The sequence below is a fragment of the Erinaceus europaeus genome, chromosome 10 (genome assembly GCF_950295315.1).
Source record: "Erinaceus europaeus chromosome 10, mEriEur2.1, whole genome shotgun sequence".
Taxonomy (NCBI): Eukaryota; Metazoa; Chordata; class Mammalia; order Eulipotyphla; family Erinaceidae; genus Erinaceus; species Erinaceus europaeus.
The window spans coordinates 69,696,074-69,715,957 of NC_080171.1; the positions used below are offsets into that span (position 1 = coordinate 69,696,074).

General features: G+C 41.1%; 1 protein-coding gene across 2 annotated transcripts in view; it reads right to left on the reverse strand.

The window, feature by feature from the left end:
* Nucleotides 1–8,314: 8,314 nt before the first annotated feature.
* The window catches only part of MAMDC2 (MAM domain containing 2), a 185,859-nt gene continuing 174,289 nt past the window's right edge, over nucleotides 8,315–19,884 (reverse strand). The window contains exons 12-14 of one of the 2 annotated variants that reach the window (XM_016191692.2): nucleotides 16,543–16,802; nucleotides 9,437–9,521; nucleotides 8,315–9,314 (exon numbers count right to left, since the gene is read on the reverse strand). In XM_016191692.2, coding sequence (XP_016047178.2) covers nucleotides 9,250–9,314; nucleotides 9,437–9,521; nucleotides 16,543–16,802 — 410 coding nt within the window. In that variant the 3' untranslated portion in view covers nucleotides 8,315–9,249. Of the gene's footprint in view, nucleotides 9,315–9,436; nucleotides 9,522–16,542; nucleotides 16,803–19,884 lie in introns of those variants that run through there. The other variant, XM_060199726.1, reaches the window with a different exon arrangement.

Below are 19,884 nucleotides of genomic sequence, written 5' to 3' on the forward strand. Positions count from 1 at the left end.
GCCCACAGTCTTAGATATAGGCTGACTTTTCTTTTTCACATTCGTCTTCACTTCCATTCTAAATCACCCCTACACCTATTACTATTTCCAAATGTCCTTCTTTTTTTCCTCTTCTCTCTCAGATAAGAGAAACAGTGCTTGGCTTCCTCTGGTGTTTTCCAGAACCACTTCCCTTTCAATGATGGTATAAAAACAAGATTCGGGGGAGTCGGGCGGGAGCGCAGCGGGTTAAGCACATGTGGCACAACGCGCAAGGACCTGCGGAGGGATCCTGGTTCAAACTCCGGCTTCCCACCTGCCAGGAAGTCACTTCACAAGCGGTGAAGCAGGTCTGCAGGTGTCTATCTTTCTCTCTCCCTCTCTGTCTTCCCCTCCTCTCTCCATTTCTCTCTGTCCTATCCAACAGTGACAACAACAATAAAAAATAAAAAAAAAACAAGGGCAACAAAAGAGAATAAATAAATATTTTAAAAAATTGGGGGGCTGGGTACAGAGCCCTCTAGTCTATCATTTACCCCTCTGGGAGTATTGACCAAAACTCTTTGTGTGCACAAGGTGAGATGTCTAGTTTCTCTAATTGCTTCTCCGATGGACATGGGCATTGGCAGGTCAATCCATAGCCCCATCCTGTTTCTCTTTCCCTAGTGGGGTAGATAGAGGTGGAGAGAGTGAAAGAGACCACAGCACCAAAGCTTCTTTCAATGTGGCAGGGACTGGCTTGAACGTAGGCCGTGCCTATGGCAAAACAGCCCAGTATCCAAGTAAGCTGTTGCATTTCACACACCTACTCCTTATCACTTTCTAATCAGCTTAGAGAAGTGATGGGGAAGATCTAGGCAAAATTGAGGGATTCTGAGGCAATCATTGCCTTTTTCCACAAGGGGATAGCAAATTTCTGCTAGATACTAGGATCTTACACTGTGCTTTTTAAAATTATTATTATTCCCTTTTGTTGCCCTTGTTTTTTAAATATTTATTTATTTATTCCCTTTTGTTGCCCTTGTTGTTTTATTGTTGTCATCACTGTTGGATAGGACAGAGAGAAAATGGAGAGAGGAGGGGAGGACAGAGAGGGGGAGAGAAAGACAGACACCTGCAGACCTGCTTCACCCACTGCCTGTGAAGCCACTCCCCTGCAGGTGGGGAGCCGGGGGGTGGGGTGGTGGGGCTCCAACCAGGATCCTTATGCCGGTCCTTGGCGCTTTGTACCACATGCACTTAACCCGCTGCGCCTGACTCCCTTATTTTTTTATTTTTATTTTTTTTAAATGAGAGGCAGAGCACTGCTCAACTCTGGCTTATGGTGCTAGGGGGTTGAACTTGGGGACTTTGGAGCCTCAGGCATGGTAATCTTTTTGCATAACCATTATGCTGTCTCCCTAGAGATACCAGGCATCTTAAATCTAAGGTTTCGATTTTTTATTTTGCTGTTTGTTTTTGTTTTGTTTTTGTTTTTACTCTGCCTTCTGATGCACTGAGAATTGAACCTAGAAGCTCAGAGCCTCGGGCATGAAAGTTGTTTGCATAATCATTATGCTGTCCTCTAAGCACTTAAATTCTTTAGATATGTTACAAACATCATATAAAATTTGAATTTGCTTCTTCCTACTGTGTTAACCCTGGAATTTGTATTATGAATAGAATTAGTAGCAGCAATGATCACAGTATTAGCAGTAGTAGCTAATATTAATAGCTCTTTCCACATGCTAGCTACTATTGTAAGTTTGCATATTTCATTTCTGCATTCTAGATCAATGTCTCAACATTTGCTTCTTAAGTTTTCATCTCTTAGACATAGTGGATTTTTTTTTTTTTGCCTCCAGGGTTATCGCTGGGGCTCAGTGCTAGCACTACGAATCCACTGCTCCTGAACGCTATTTTTCCCATTTTGTTGCCCTTGTTGTGATTGTTATTGTTGTTATAGCTGTTGTTGTTGTTGGATAGGACAGAGAGAAATCAAGAGAGGAGGGAAAAGAGAGGAGGAAAGATAGACACCTGCAGACCTGCTTCACCGCTTGCGAAGTGACCCCCCCCTTGCAGGTGGAGAGCTAGGGACTGGAACCGGGATCCTTATGCTGGTCCTTGCGCTTTGCACCATGTGTGCTTAACCCACTGCACTACCGCCCAGCCCCCAGATTTTTTTTAAAAGAAATCACTAGGAATCTATCAGGTTTTAAGTGTTCTTTGTGACATATCATGATAAAAAGGTAGAACTAAATGGATCTTCATTTCTTCTGATAGGAAATGGGATAATACTTTCCAATTGTTCCAGAAGAAATGGAGCTTCAATCTCGGAGGGGGGGGGCACTATGTACAAATGTACAGCCTCTTTTCTAATTGCCTGCAAAATAAATTGCTAGTCCTCCTTGATGGGGGCTTGGTTATATGTACTGAAGTCTGGGAGTCTCTTCTCATACCCTGTTACTTCCCATAGGAGAGATAGTTGGTAGTTGTTAGAACTTTGTAAATATCCACATAAAATATGTGACTCCTTTGGTTTCAGTGGCTGATAAATTTGGTTTCCTTTTAGCTGCTGTAGGGTTACTGTATGAATGTTTCAGTTTATCTGTTACTCTACTGATTTAACATACAGATGATGGCTTCCAGGTTTTCATTTTTACATTGCTTCAGGAGACATCCTGGGATGCATTGGATCGACCTTCCCGTGGTGCATCCCGTGAGTACCCATTCATTGGGGAAACTGACGATCCTTCCTAGCCGACTGAATCCACATGGATCCCAGTCACTTTCAAAGCCAGCAACAAGCAGATTTACATCAGGCTCAACCTGACACTGTTGACTGGCTACGGAAGAAGGGCTAGAAGAAGAAGAAGGAGACATCCTCAAACATGTCTTTTTTTTTCTTGCCTCCAGAGTTATTTCTGGGGCACCATGCCAGCACCATGAATCCACTGCTCCAGGTGGCCATCTTTCATTTTTACTGGATAGGACAGAGAGAAATTGAGATGGTAGGGGGAAATAGAGAGGGAGAAAGAAAGAGAGACACCTGCAGACCTGCTTCACCACTTGTGAAGTGACCCCCCCCCCCCATAGGTGGGGAGCCAGGGGCTTGAACCGGGATCCTTGTGCTGTTCCTTGCGCTTTGCACCACGTGCGCTCAACCCACTGCGCTACTGCCCAGCCTCCACTGAACATGTTTATTTAACTTGGAGATATTTGTTGGGAATGCTAGGGAATTAGGGTATAAATCAACTATGTAACAAGTTTTTGAGGAGATGAATATAAAAATAAAAATTTAGGTATAGCTGGATAAATTTTGCTAGGGACAGATATACTAGGTAAGTGACACAGAAGAGTCACTAATGGTGGCTGTGATACGAAGAACAAAGGAGAAGGCACTGCCCAGGTGCTGGCTAAAATAAGTCTTATCTTGCTAGTGATAAAGAGGAAGGTGAGCCAGGTGGTGGTGCACCTGGCTGCGTGGACATGTTACAATTTATAAAGGATGGGATTTGAGTCCCCGGTCCCCACCTGCAGGGGAAAAGCTTTGCAAGTGGTGAAACAGTCTTTCTCTCTCCCTCTCTATCTCCCCCTACCCTCTTGATTTCTGATGTCTCTATCCTATAAGTAAAGACTGTAAAAGGGGGGGGGTAGAGAGACAGAGAGAAAGATGATAAAATGACAAGATTATATTATATGGTTGCTTTATCCTTAAGATGGCACTATAAACTCACAGTTCCACTATAGAAAAAGAATACATAAAAAAGAACAGGAATTTATTTTTTAAAAAGTTCACTTATGACCATATAATATAAACTTGAATGGCCTATAAGTATTATTTTCATTACATCTTTTTAACAACCTTCATAATAAAGAGAAGTATCTATTTCATTTCTGCATACTAGGAATAAAAGTCAGAGAGGATGAGTGACTTCTGCTCAGTTACAAAGCTTGCAAGTGGCAGAGGCAGGATTTAAACTGAGATTAAAATGACTAAGCTGTCGTCCCTCTTTACAGCATTCTACACTTGGAACATGCTGCAAATGAAAATGGCCCCACATAATCTCACCCCCTTTTCCCCCGTTCTGATGAAATCACTTAGGAAAATACGCTTGGTACATGGGATTGAAGTATCAAAGAGCCCAAGTCTTACCACAGAGTGACAGGTGGCATCATGGCACTGGAAACTCCGTTTTATTGGATGTCTGCTGACTCACTGTCAGACCACACTGCAGCAGGGAGGCTGACCCTGCCCTGCCTGGCCAGATGCTCCTTCTAGACCCTTCTATGGCACCTCCCAGGCATCACTATTTAGCATAATTATCACTGTGAATTGTGCTGGCCAGTTTTTCACTCTTCTCCCGACTAATCTTTTTTTTTGCTCCAGGGTTATCTCTGGGGCTCAGTGCCAGCACTAAGGAATCCACTGCTCCTGGAGGCCATTTTCCCCCATTTTATAGGATAGGACAGAGAGAAATTGAGAGAGGAGGGGGAGTTTAAGAGGGAGAGAGAAAGATAAGACTCCTGCAGACCTACTTCACTCCTTGTGAAGTGTCCCTTCTGCAGGAGGGGAGCTGGGGGCTTGAACTGAGATCCTTGTACGGGTCCTTGTGTTTTGTACAATCTGCGCTTAACCTGGTGCTACCGCCCAGGACCCTGACTAATCTTTACATGCTTTTGTAACCTTCGTGCTTGTTATCATGTCTAGAGCCAAAGTCCTTTTTTAAAAAAAAAAGTCATTTCTTTTTAAAATTAATTTATTTTATTATTGGATAGAGACAGAAATTGAGAGGGGAGAGATAGACAGGGAAAGAAACAGAGACACCTGTAGTCCTGCTTCATTCACCACTTGTGAAGCTTTCCCTCTGCAGGTGGGGACCAGGGGCTTGAACCCAGATCCTTATGCACTGTAATGTGTGCACTTAGCCAGCTGGGTGTGCCCCTGCTTGATCCCTAGAGCCTAAGTCTCAAGAAATCTTTTCTGAGCCTTTTCTTCATCCATATTATGTCCATCCTTGCACCAGTGCCATTAGTTTCATAGTATCTTCACTTTTACTCCCTTCTAAATATACCAAAGATCTCCACCTTACACACCAAAGCATAGGAGAAGAGGGAATCTGTGAAAAAGGTAGTTTCTATTCTCACTAGGTGAGACTAGGCTTAAAAAATATCTGGGCTTAAGTTGTTAAGTAGTATCTATTAGCTAGTATGCCTACCCCTGGGGCATTTCTTATTTTTTTAATTTTAATTTCTTAAATTATCTTTATTTATTATATAGAGACAGCCAGAAATTGAGAGGGTAGGGGGGATAGAGAGGGAGAGAGACACTTGCAACACGGTTTCACTACTTGCAAAGCTTTCCCCCTGCAGGTGAAGACCAGGGGCTTGAACCTGGGTCCTTGCACATTATAACAAGTGTGCTCAAACAGGGGCACCACTACCTGGCTCCACCTGGGGCATTTCTAAACCTGAGAAAACTGTGTTTTACTAACCTTCAATCCATGTGAGAAATAATTTTAATGACAGTGAAGGATCACCTGCAAAAGGAAGAGACCCATTAAAAAAGCTGAATGCTGCGAAACAAACTGAAATGGAGCAGGTAAAAAAATCCACTCACCTTTCACCTCTTTGCTATAAACTTCAGATGGTTTATTAGCAACAACCAGTAATAATCTCCTTTTTTTTTTCTCCCCAAGTCAATAATTAGTGTTACTATCCCCATCTTGATTCCCCCAACTCCCAACAATGATGCTTCAAGAAGTATTTCTGGTTTGACAATCTTCGGAACAACTTTCTTTCTTTCTTTCTTTCTTTCTTTCTTTCTTTCTTTCTTTCTTTCTTTCTTTCTTTCACCAGAGCGCACTGCTCAGCTCTAGGCTTATGGTGGTGCAGGAGATTGAATCTGGGATTTTGGAACCTCAGGCATGAAAGTCTGTTTGCATAACCATTATGCTATCTACCTCTGCCTTGGAGCAGTTTCAGTAGAGAAAAATCCTCATGAGAGAGGGGAATCTTTGGCTAGAAGTTAAATTGGTATTGTTGGTAGGAGAGCTGGCCATCTTGGCAAGGATTAGAACACAAGGGCAGGGAAGATAACATAATGGTTTTTCAAAGAGACTTTCATGCTTGAGAGTCCAAAGTCCCAGGTTTGATCCCCTGCACCACCATAAACCAAAGCTGAGCAGTGCTCTTGTTAAAAAAAAAGGGGGGCAGGCAATAGTGCACCAAATTAAGTGCACATAGTACAAAGCACAAAGACCTGCACAAGAATTTGAGTTTGGGCCCCTGTCTCCCCACTTACAGGGGGGTCGCTTCACAAATGGTGAAGCAAGTTTGTAGGTGTCTTTCTCTCCTTCCTCTCTATCTTCCCCTCCCCTCTCAATTTCTCTCTGTCCTAGCCAATATAAAATGGAAAAAATGGCCACCAGGAGCAGTGGATTCAGGTGCTGGCAGTAAGCCCCTGTGATAACCCTGGAAGCAAAAAAAAAAAAAAAAAAATTAGCACACAAGTTTGACAAAGAAATCAACCCAGGTTCAGACTCAAGCCCACACAAAGTGAAGAATCTGGACAGGTTGTTTCCATACTTAAGAATGGAAATGACACTAGATCTACTTCATAGTTGTCAGAATTAAATGAGCAAATTCACTATATCACTTAAAACGGTGTCTAAGAAACACTAAGGATTCCATAAATGTGAGCTATGATCATGACTGTATTTATGTAGCCCAGAAGAAAGGAGGCTGGTGAATGATTTTATTCATTCACCACATATCCTTTACTATGTTCTAGACATGTTAGGCCCTGGAAACAGTCTTCATTTTTTAATTGTTTATTATCATTATTTATAGACTAGAAACAGCCAGAAATTAAGAGGGTAGGGGAGATAGAGAGGGAGAGACAGAGAGATACCTGCAGCCCTGTTTCAGCACTTGTGAAACTTTCCCTCTGCAGGTGGGGACCGGGGGCTTGAACCCGGGTCCTTAAGCATTGTAACGTGCGCTCAATCAGGTGCACCACCACCTGGCCCCCAGTCTTCATTTATTTACTCACCATATATAATTTAACTCTGTATAGGATTGCTGCTTTGAGAAAAGAAAATCTAGTGTGCTGCTGAACTTCTTGAAATCTTCTTCCCCTAATGCTTTAACTCTAAGGATTTCTCAGCTTTGGGGAAATACTCATCAGGAATAGAAAGAGCCTGGGTTTTGAAATAAGAGACCCCTGATTCCTAAATTCCTCCACTTAAGAGCTATGAACTTTTTTTTTTTTTTAAACAGGGCTTCATCACTTTGGACTGACTTTTTCAGATAGGAAGAGATAGAGAGACGGAAAGACACCAACCACATTTAAGTTTCCTCCACTATAGTGGGGGCTGGTCTCAAACCTGGTGCTCTGTTCAAGTGAGGCCTTTTGCTTAAGGTTCTAACATGTTAAGGATTTTTTGTTTTTAAACTTTCACCCTTTGAGTTCAGTTTCCTTACTGTGAGATGGAATTCTGAGATCTCTTTCTTGGAGGATATTGGGAGGGTCATAGCCATTCATTCCTTTAACAAGTACTTCTTTGTTGAGCACCTACTAAACACCAGGCTTACTTCTGGGTATCTAGATTATGAGACAGTAAACCAATCAGGCAGGAATCCCAATCTGTGTAGCATTTACCTTCTAATAAGATAAAATGGGGGGGGGGGCACAATTGAGGTTGTTTGTGTGAAATAAAATACCTCTTAAAAGTCACTGGGAGGGTTGGGCGGTAGTGCAGCAGGTTTAGCACATAAGCATAAGGATCCCAGTTCAAACTTCCTGCTCCCCACCTGCAGGGGGGGGTCACCTCACAAGTGGTGAAGCAGGTCTGCAGGTGTCTTTCTATCCGCCCCTCTGTCTCCCCTCCTCTCTCGATTTCTCTCTGTCCTATCTAACAACAACATCAATGGCAACAATAACAATAATGGCAACAAAATAGGAAAAAATAGCCTCCAGGAGCAGTGGATTCATAGTGCAGGCTCCGAGCCCCAGCAATAATCCTGGAGGCAAAAAAAAAACAAAAAACAAAAAACACTGGGTTTGAACCTGGCACTGCATGGGAATGCCATCACATTGGGGAGGAGGTTCTGAGATGTTATCTCTCTCCCTTTCTCTGTCTCTGAGTGAAAAAGTCAACCAAGGAGTGGTGAAATTTCATATACACAATGTGCTGACTCAGAAAAAAAACATTAATTTTTGCATCAATGTATGTGGTATATGCTATAAAAGGCTTAAGAAATAATTGATTTTGAAAGAGTAGTAATCAAAACTGGAATTTGCAACTATAAAGTGAAGTACTGATAAGAAATAATGAAGACATGAATTAACTGCTGCTGTTGACCAATGTTTCAAATGATCTTTTATTAGCTAACTTTATAGTTTCACGATACCTGCTCAGATATGCAAGCACGGATACACAGTTTCCTAAACTTGTAAATAAAAAGCAGTAGTTTCATGTGTCTTGAATTCATATTGTTTGAGACCTCACCAAAACACTTATTAAAATAATCTGCAAAATTGTTTTTGAGGATGGATACATATATATATATATATACTAAAGCTTGCCTTATTAAAAAAAAGTGCAGTTTCTATCCATATGATCATAGTGAGTTTCAAAAGTAGTCAAATGGGGAAAAAAGAAGGCAGCATTGCTTCATAATAGAGCAGTAATTACTCCTGTTTTACCCTGATCAAAGATCCTTTGCTATCACATATGGTAAAAAAAAAAAAATTTTAATTAACACTCAATTTCTATGAATAAAACATAGAAAATTTATTTTCTTAGACTAACTTGCCATCTTGAAAAAACTGCATTCATCCTGCAGATCTTACTGGCACCTCACATTATTGCTTTAAACATATTTACGATATGTGACACTCAAATGGAAACCCGCAAGACCGATTCTATTCTCAATACATTCACTGAATGCAGACTTAAGTGAGCACATTTCATCTTGACTGTGCCCTTTCTTTGCAAACCTTAAAATATAGTAGTACATTTGTTGCTTTCACTGGAACCAAAATTAAGATGAATAATCTCTGAAAAATCAGCAGCCTGTACTTGGAGTAACAGTTGTCATTTGCAAAAAGGGGAGGAAAAAAGCCCTGAGTCAATATGTTTTGCAAAACTAATGAGGAAGAGTGCTCTGAAGTCCTTTCATAATGCATGAATTGGTGAAGACTGTCCTGTAGCAACTTGTCTTGCTTTCGTTTGGATTGACAAGAGGTACGGCTTTTTGTGCAAGTCACCCAAATCAGATAATTTCTTAGTACTCAATTTCATTTACATCCTCAGAATATCCTGATGACTGTGGAGCTACGTCTTCCATTTCTGTCAAGGAAGATAAATAGAAAATAATAGTTTTTTCTATGTTTATAATAGAGTGATACTTCATTTGCACTATTATATCGAGACTCCTGCAAAACTCCCTGTATAATTAGGAAAGATGTTACCTGCACAAGATCCTGCTTGGAATTTAACATCATCAATGGCAATATCACTTCTTATTGACACTCCCCTAATGGCTTCAAAAATTATCTGAAAAATAATGAAGTTAGAATTTAGAAGTAGAGTCATCCTACTAAAAACAAGACTGGCCTGGGACAGACCCAGGTTGGGCAGGTATGGATGCTTAACCTGTTCTTAAGTTCCTCTTTCAGGAAGAGAATGTTAAATAAATAAAAAAAAAAAAGCCAATTTACTAGGGGCTTTTGAATCGGCCTGCCAATGATCACATCCAGTAGAGAAGCAATTACATGTAGAAGCCAGAGCTCCCACTTTCTGGAATAACAACTTTGATCCAAACTCCCAGTGTGGAGGAGAAGTGATAGGAGGAAGAATGTAAGAGGGCTCTGAACTCCAGCTCCATCAGCACCTGGAGAGAGAGGAGGAAAAAGGGAGAGACATCTGGATGTAGTAATAGGGTGATGTGTGGCTTGGAGGGGAAGAGAGAACTGGACCTGGAAGAAAAAGGGGGGCAGTTATGTACAAATGTAGACAGTTGTAGAGATGATGGTTACCCCATGTCTGCAACCTTGGGAGAACTGTGGTGGTTTGCAGTGGAGGGATGGGGATTCAGAACTCTGGTAGTGGGAATGGTGTGGAATTGTAGCCCCTGCTGACATGTAGTTTTGTAAATCAAATCACTACTAAAATTAATTTAAAAATTTTCTGGGGAATGTTATGCATGTACAAACTATTGTATTTACTGTTGAATGTAAAACATTAATTCCCCAATAAAGAAATAAAAAAGAGAATAGACAGAGAGGAAGCCAGACCCATGGTTGCATATTGAGTAAGTGCACACTTCACCATGTGCAAGGATCCAGATTCAAGTCCCCAGTCCCAACTTGCAGGGAGGAAAGCTTCCTAAACAGTGAAACTGTGCTGCAGGTATCTTCCTTTCTCCCTCTCTATTTCCCCTCCCCTCTCTATTTCTTTCTTTCCTATCAAATAAAAGAAAAAAAATGGCCACTGGGAGTAGTAAACTCATCATGCAGCTACTGAATGCCAGCAGTAACCCTGGCGGCAATTAGAAAAAAGGATAGAAGGGATCATTTTGATATTGTGACAGCACTGGAACTTCAAGTCTTTCTTATATACATGTAAAGATGTGACTGTACTCTTGAAATTTCATAATGGTGTAAACCAATAGTACGTTAATAGCTTTGGTTTAAATTTTTTTTAATAAACTGCACCTCTTGTGGATCTCCTCTGACAGTTCCAACACTTCATCAGGTTATGTGTGCAGCATTTGAAACTTAAAAAGTTTTCTGTTACAAACAAACAGGAGGCTATCAGGAAGCAAATAATAAGAAAATTAGAACCTATGGGTGTATGTGTGTATATGTATCTATAGTCAATCTTTTAAGTGAATATTGGGCTCAGAGACTGTAAAATAAAACCACAATAAAAGCATTTGAAAGAAGAAAAAAAAATTTTTAATGCCAATTTACGGAGGATACTAAATTAAAGAGGTTCAAAATTAATTACTGGGTCCTTTAGGTCTCTTTCTTCTGAGATCTCTGAGCAATTGCCTAGAAGTGCTCACCTAGAGATGCCTCCTTTTGTGTGTGGTATCCATGTGTGTGTGTGTGTGTGTGTGTGTGTGTGGTATTCATGTGTATGTGTGTGGTATCCATGTGTATGTGTGTGGTATCCATGTGTATGTGTGTGGTATCCATGTGTATGTGTGTGGTATCCATGTGTATGTGTGCGGTGTATCGTATGTGCTGTGTGTGTATAATGTGGCTTCCACTCCCCACCTAGAGCACTTCAGGGCCAATGGAATGATAGTCCAAACACCCAATCCAGGTTTGATTGCTGGCCTCCACAACACAGAGAGAAGTGTTGGTACTATGATGTATCTCTCTTCCCCTCCCTCCCTTTCTCCCTTTTTAAAGTTGGCCCAGAGTGGTGAAGCCTGGGCATCACATTTCCCAAAAAGACAATGTCTTGCTTAAGCTAAATACCCTAACACCCAAGACACAGTGCTGAAAGAAGGGAGAATAGTTTCATATTTTCAGAGTCTGAGAAGGAAATACCTGGTCAAATATTCAGGTTTCTTTCTTTTTTTGGGGGGGGGGTGGTGGAGATCAGTTATGCCACTAGTAAGGCAAGCAAGGGTTAACTGTTAAAGAGAAAAACAAGAGTTAACTTCTTAGTTAAAGAAAAATGCAGTTGGTGGCAATCTTCCCCCTCCGAGCAAAAGCAGGGCTTTCTACTGCTGTCTTCAAAGTGGTCTTGGTCGATCCCTTTAGAATCTGCTACTTCTGCCCAAGAGTCTGCTGATGACACAAACAAATTGTATTGTTGGTATACACAAAAGAAAAGTAATGTGTTTAGTTTGCTGCTTTGAGTTACTAAAGTTGATAACTGCATAAAAGAGTGAGTGCCATTGTGTTTGGGGCCTAGTCTTCTGGCTTCCTACATTAAAGTCTTGGTTGTGTCCCATCTCTCTGCCTGAAAATCTGATAATATTAGCTCTATGGCTTGCCCCCAAATGGTTAAGAAAACACTAGATACCCCTGGGAGGCTTGTGGGTTATGAAAATTATCCAGAAGACATATTTGTTCTATTCATTTTATGAGCAAATAATTCCCCATTAGATCATTTTATGACTTAAATCAAAGAATATAAATTAGATAATTAATAGGAATATGAAACTGTCTTGAACATAAAAACTCAAAGCTGAATGACAGAAACACTGCAAAAGAGCATTGATAGAATTTGTGAGTCTACAATTGTAAACAAGAACACAAACAAGTGGCAAGAAAGTCATGGGAAATGTCACAATATACTTAGCTAGGAGGATATACGAGTGAAATTAAGAAGCATTTTTGTCTTGTGGACAACAATGCAATCTGTTTTTTTTCTTTCTTTTTATTTACCAGTCTGAAATGGAAATGTAGTAGACCTGATGGAATTATATCCTGATAGCATGTGTTTGGGCTAAACACTTGGCTTCATATAGCATTCTCCTTCGAATTTTCTTAATACTTGAATGACAACCATTTAGTTTTTTGTTATTGTTTATTTGGATCACTGTGGTTATCAGTGAGGCTCAGTGCCTACGTGATTCCATTGCTCACCTCTCCTAGACAGAGGATGAGAGACAGAAAGAGATGGACAGGAAGAGAGATGATTTAAAAATTGATGAGAGACACCTGCAGCACTGCCTCTCTGCTTGTGAAGCTTCTCCCCATACTATAGGTGAGGACCAGGGACTTGAACAGTGGGCCTTGGACATGGTAACTCATTGGCACTGTGATCAATAACAAGTGAGATTCTGCTCAGTGCTTTAAAGTATTCGTTAGGAAGGAGGATGAATGTTACCATTTGATGCACATATTCTGTAATAATGGGAACCTCCCAATGATGGAACACCATCCAGAGGCCACTGGCACAGATTCCCTACCAGCTGAGTCTTAAGTGGCAGCAGCATTACAGTGTTCTTAGAGTCATTTCTTCCCACTCACTCCCACTGATGATGTAAAATTCAATCTCTAGCTCCATTTTTTTTTTTTTTTAGACAGAGGCATAGTTGTAGAGAGTAAAAGAGACTACATCACCCTCAAAGTGGTGTGGGCCAGCCTCAAACTTGGGCTGTGCACATGGCAAAGAATAGCACTATCCAAGTGAGCTATTTGGTCAACCTCTGGCTTTATTCTGAACCCCAGCCTCCTATTTTTTACTTGACATACCCACATTGAAAGAGCAATCCTATCCTTCATGTATTTTGTTACTTCAAAGTTGTTTTTTTTTTTTAAAGAATTTGTTTATTTATTCATGAGAAAGATAGGCAGAGAGAGAAAGAACCAGACATCACTCTGGCACATGTGCTGCTGGGGATTGAAGTCAGGACCTCTTAGTTGAGAATCCAATGCTTTATCCACTGCACCACCTCCCGGACCACTACTTCAAAGTTTACAAAACTTTTCACATTCATGTTCCCTTTTGACCGTTACTCTAACCCTGGTGATGTCAGTATAGCAGAATTTACTATCCAACTTTGATGATATATGGACAATTTCAACGAGAATGCTCTGTCTCTATGATCACCCAGTCTTGTGACTTTCAGGGTATGAAGATGTTAGGGCTTCCTTTGGTGGGAAGGCCTGAAGGACAATAGTTTAGGGAATGAAACATTTGGAACCAGTGAGCTCTGGGTTTGACATCTCATTCTGCCACTTATTGGTAAAGCTGACATTTACTTTTCCATAACTATAAAGGGGCTGGTAAAATGGATTAAGAGACTCCTGTGCAGCCCTTAAGAACTTCAGTGCACTTTGACAGGCATAGAGTAGATGGCTGGTCTATTTTATTTTATTTTTTTATATTTATTTATTTTCCCTTTTGTTGCCCTTGTTTTTTTATTGTTGTTGTAGTTATTATTGCTGTTGTTATTAATGTCATAGTTGTTATATAGGACAGAGAGAAATGGAGAGAGGAGGGGAAGACAGAGAAGGGGAGAGAAAGAGAGACACCTGCAGACCTGCTTCACCACCTGTGAAGCGACTCCCCTGAAGGTGGGGAGCTGAGGGCTCAAACCAGGATCCTTATGCTGGTCCTTGCACTTCACACCACATGCACTTAACTCGCTGCCCTACTGCCTGACTCCCAGCTAGTCTATTTTCACAGGTACATCTGTGTTTTATCAGACACTTGGATGTTCTGAAGAAACTAGCCAGTCTCAATACAGTCATTTGAGGTGCCTGAGGGATTCACCAAATCCAGAAGCAAATTCCTCATGGCCAAATTTGTGTCTGTTCCATTTCATACCAAAATGAATGTTCTAGAGTCTTCTTTCTAGACTGTGTTAAAAGTCACCTGTTGTCTAGAACTTAGATTCTAGAACTCATGTTAAAAGTCACTTGTTGTCAAGAACTTAGATTCTAGAACTCAGCCCATCAGCATCGTTCAGGGGTTTTGAAAATATCATTGCTCCATCTCCACCTGAGAGATGCAGGTTCATTTATAGTCTAGGACAGACATGCGCCATCTCTAGTGGGCATCAGCAGCAGCAGAAGGACTTCAGAAGACAGATTTCTGGACTCCACAATGAGAATTTCTGCATCAGGAATTCTGAGTTGGAACCTGAAAATGTGCATTTCAGTTGTATTTACTATTAGGTGCATTTGCACATGGGGTGTTCCTACTGGTCCTAGGCCCATAATTAGAGAACAGTGAGATAAAACAGAAGGATAAGTGCCCTAACAGCCTAGCAAAATTAATCTACCACCTCTGCATTTTTAATATCTTATTTTCTAATTTATTTATTGGGTAGAAACAGAGAAAACAAGAGGGAAGGGGAAGAGAGAAAGAGAGACCTGCTTCATTGCTTGTAAAGCACCCCCCCCATAGGTGGGGATCGGGAGCTTGAACCCAAGTCCTTGTGTATAGTAACATGTATCCTCAACCAGGTATACCACTGCCCAGCTCCCAAACCCACCCCCCCCCCATTTTTTCAGATTGAACCTGGGATCTTAGAGCCATAGGCATGAGAGTTTGTTTTCATAACTATTATGTTATCTCCCCTACAATCCACTGTCTCTGAATGATTATTAATTATACTAGTAAAATCCTAAGTGGTCGCCTTCCATAAATAGACATTGAATCACTTGACATGAGAATCGTTCCTGAGGCTGTGATTCTTTGCTAAATTTCTAAACCGCCTTAATTTACATTACAGTAATAGTTCATTCCTGGATGCAGGTATATCTTCCCCCCTGCTAGTTGTCCTTTGTCCATATATAATCTTTGATGGCCCTTGAACCTAGGCCACATAAGCTTCTGTGAATCCTTCCCAACTTCTGTAGTCACTGGCTGTGGGGTGGTGGGAAATCAAATCTTTATTATGAAAACTTTTCCATTGAGAAGATTTGGTCTTATACTATGCAGACAGCAGTAAAAGTTAAGGGATGTAGGTCCAGAGGCTTAGCAGTCAGAAGGGTGGCTGGACAGGGGTAGCACTTTTAGTGGAAAGGCATGCTTATAATTTCTACAATTGCTGGAGTGCAATTTCAGAAATAGCTAGAAGTCTAATGTCATCTCCCCAGATCTTTCTGGAAAATTGGTTCAGGGTAAGCAGGTAAAGTGAGTGGCTGACAGGAGGCCATAGCTGTGTTCTAGATTTGATTGGCTGCTCAAATTCAATCACTGGAAATCAAAAGGCTCTTTCCTACCCCTGCCTAGCTCCCCTTATCATCATTATCCTCAAAGATGGTGATCTTCTACAGCACATGAAAAAACTCAAGGGAAAAAAAACAACAGGACTTGAGATCAAGAAACTCAGTTCTTTCACATTGTGCAGACAAAGGATGGACAATCACTCTATTAAACAGAGGTTTGCAACAAAAGCCTTTGCACATGAGCGGTGATGAGTGAAAGATACAGCTCCAACAGCTAATTAGGTAACAGCATGCTTACGATAGGAGACTCTGCTTTGGAGATTCACAGGACACAGTTAGGACACTTGATACTCACAGTCAACCAGCACAAAAATAGATACACTTGCCTCACTGAGCCTCAAAAGTCACTGTGTGCACAAATACTCAAAGCTGGGGGCCAGGCAGTGGCACACCAGGTTGAGCACACAGATTATCATGTGCAAGGACCCAGGTTTGAGCCCCGACTCCCCCACCTGAGGGGGGAGGCAGAGCAGTGAAGCAAGTTTACAGGTCTCTCTCTCCACCCCACCCTCTCCTCTCTCAATTTTTTTTCTGTCCTGTCTAATAAATAATAGTAATAAGGGAAAATGGCCACTGGTAATGGTAGGCTCATAGTGCCAGCACTGAGCCCCAGTGACAACCCTGGTGGCAATAGAAAAAAAATTAATTAAAATAAAAAGTAAATACTCAAAGCTTTCTCTTCTCTGCCTGATTTCTCATCCATTGCCTAGAGATTATTAATATTATTTATTCTTAAACAAATCCTGCCTTTATCTATGACCCAGAAAAAAAGAACAAAACATTCTCTTTGGTAGCAAGACAAGAAAGAGCACCAGAAGTTCACAGGAACGTTTTCCATCAGTGACACTTTACCTCTCTTTTTGGCTTACCTGGTGTGGTCTCTCACAGCTATATTCCACCAGACCTCGGAGCCAGGAAATGCTTTGCTCCCCTCTCCTTCTCCATAAGAGAGTCTCTTCATGGTCACCTTCTTTTTTCAAATATACACTCAGCAGGCCTGTCCCCGCTCCGTACATGTGGTAGAAAAAGGCCAAGCAGTGTTTCCCGGGGACTCCTCTCAGAGGCCTGGAGAGCAGACGAGCTCTCTGCCCATGTACCATGTGGGAGGCCTCAATGTACATGTAATAACCTTGAGAGCAGCAGAGAAACAGACATTGTCAAAAAGGACACAAACCATAGTCTCCTCTTTGGTAGCAATCTTAGAAGAAAAAAAAAAGTTAGGGCAGAGGGCAGATAGCATAATGGTTATACAAAGAGACTCTCCTGCCTGAGGCTCCAAAGTCCCAGGTTCAATCACCGGCACCACCATAAGCCAGAGCTGAGCAGTGCTCTGGTGAAAAAAAGAAAGAAAGGAAGAAAGAAAGAAGAGGAAGGAAGGAAGGAAGGAAGGAAGGAAGGAAGGAAGGAAGGAAGGAAGGAAGGAAGGAAGGAAGGGGCCAGATGGTGGCGCAAGATCTTGGTTCAAGCCTCTGGTCCCCACCTGCAGGGGGAAAGCTTCATGAGTGGTGACAGCTGTAGACCTCTGTCTCTCTCCTTCACTATTTCCCCCTCCCCTCACAATTTCTCTCTGTCTCTATTCAAAATATATAAAGATTAAAAAATTAAAAAGAAAGAAAAAAAGATGATGTCAATACAGTACTGGTAAAGAATTTAATTGTATTTATAATCTAAGAAGAACACTGGTGCTATACAACTTAGACCACTGGAAAAAAATTTTCATGTACTAATTTAAAATTCAGTTCCATATATTGAGGGCAATTAATGTACTGGTATTATGCACTGATATCAGAATTATCATCTTGGAAATTATCCTATTAATGCTTAGGCTGTGTTCTGAAGCTTCCAGCTATGGGCTTAAGGGAAAGAAAGGTCTGGATTTAAGTTTTGATCCAGTATTTGTTGTCTGGGTGTAATCCTGGTTTAATAAATTATCTTCCCTGAACCTATATTTGTCATAAAAAATGAGGGTTAACAGTATTTGTGCTGCAGAATTGTGAGAAATCATGTTTGTGATATGTGCCTAGATGTAATAAAACTTTAAATGTTAGTTACCTGTCCTGTCTTCTGAATTTTTTTTTTTTTTTAACCAGAGCACTGTTCAACTCTGGCTTATGGGGATTGAACCTGAGGCTTTGGAGCCTCAGGCATGAGAGTCTCTTTGCATAACCATTATGTTATCTACCCCCATCCCTGTCTTCTGAAACTTTTGGTCACATTTCTTGAAAACACATTTATAACATTGGATATAACATATATAGTATGTCTCAGATTCTATACATCATGTAATAGCTATTATCCTATAGGTTGTGTGTTTTAATGAAATAAAACTCTGTTTTCTCTTTTCAATTTTAGTCTTCTTTTTGAATTGATTGGTTTCAGGAAGGAGTAAAGTTCATCTACAGGTAGGAAGGCAGTGCTGAGCTGCAGCTGGTTTCCATCGGCTCTCAAGAGTCAGTACTCTGAGTGGCTTTTGTTGGTAGGTTCAAGTGACTTCATGTTGGTCCATGGTTGAAATATTTACACCACAGATATAGGATATGGTTACATATCAGGACCACCACTGCCACTTCTAAAATAATTACTCAATAATTACTGCTATGCCAATGAAACAAGGCAGCATGTGTATAGTAATTTCTGGAATAATGCACTAGTATAATAGTTCTATTCAGTGAAGGCCCATTTTTGGAGCCTTGAACTGAACTTCAATAGTTCTTACCTTTGATCATTGGGAAACAAATGTATGTCTCTTCTACACACATACACACACACACACACACACACACACACACACACACTTGAATGTGGTTTGTTTTGTCTCACAACACTGACTTTTTTTTTTCTTTTGCCTCCAGGGTTATTGCTGGCGCTTGATGTCTGCACCATGAATCCACTGCTCCTGGCGACTATTTTTTCCCCTTTTGTTGCCCTGGTTGTTTTTTTTTTTATTGTTGTTGTGGTTATTATTATTGTTGTTATTGATGTCATTGATAGGATAGAAAGAAATCGAGAGAGGAGGGAAGACAAAGAGGGAGAGAGAAAGATGCCTGCAGACCTGCTTCACCACTTGTGAAGTGACCCCCTGCAGGTGGTGAGCCGGGGGCTGGAACCGGGATCCTTATGCTAGTCCTTGTGCTTCATACCATGTGCGTTTAACCCACGATGCTACCGCCCGACCCCCACAACACTGACTTTTTTGCATACATAAATTAAAAACTAACCTTTAGTATGGTGATGTATCTCATCTTTTATACAGAAATTAAAGGCCAAATTGGGGGAGGGGAAAAGAAATCTCAAATGATATATACATATGACATATTTTCCAAGGCCTTTCTTTATATCTTCAAGTTTATCACTGAGGTCTGATCATTTGTAAAATGCAGAGCTTGAGATATTCCCCAACTAGAACTGATCTGAATTCCCATGGAGGCTTCTTTTGGGCATTCTTTCTTTCTCTTCCTTTCATATCTACACAGATCCAAGAAGCCTGATAGTGTATTAGAAATATGTGCACTGTGCCAGCCATGACATCATCTCCCCAGACAATAACTTGGGTCCACCTGCATATCAGATGTCAGGCTCAGGAAAAAACTAATAAAGTCATGGGCCCTTTGGAATATACCTAAAATAGACCTACTAGCTATCTCCAAAAAAGAGACTCCAAATCTTCATCTGCAATATTCCAGCCTTTAGGTTCATGATTGGTCAACAATTTGTGTGACTTTATATGTTAACTTTTTTTTCAGCCACCAGGTTCCAGATGCTACCATGATGCCAACTGGACTTTCCTGGACAGAAGACCCCACCAATGTGTCCTGGAGCTCTGCTTCCTCAGTGCCTTGCCCCACTAGGGAAAGAGATAGACAGGCTGGGAGTATGGATCGACCTATCAATGCTCATGTTTTTTGTAGAAGCAATTACAGAAGCCAGACCTCCCACCTTCTGCACCCCACAACCACCCTGGGTCCATACTCCCAGAGGATTAAAGAATAGGAAAGCTATCAGGTGAGGGGATGGGATATGGGAGTTCTGGTGGTGGAAATTCTGTGAAGTTGTACCCCTCTTATCCTATGGTCTTGTCAATATTTCCATTTTATAAATAAATATAAATATATATATTTAGTTATGGCTCTTCATTAGATACACACGCACATATGCACGCACTTACGCACGCACCAGGGTAGATAGAGAGAGAGAGACTAGAGCATAGTCCA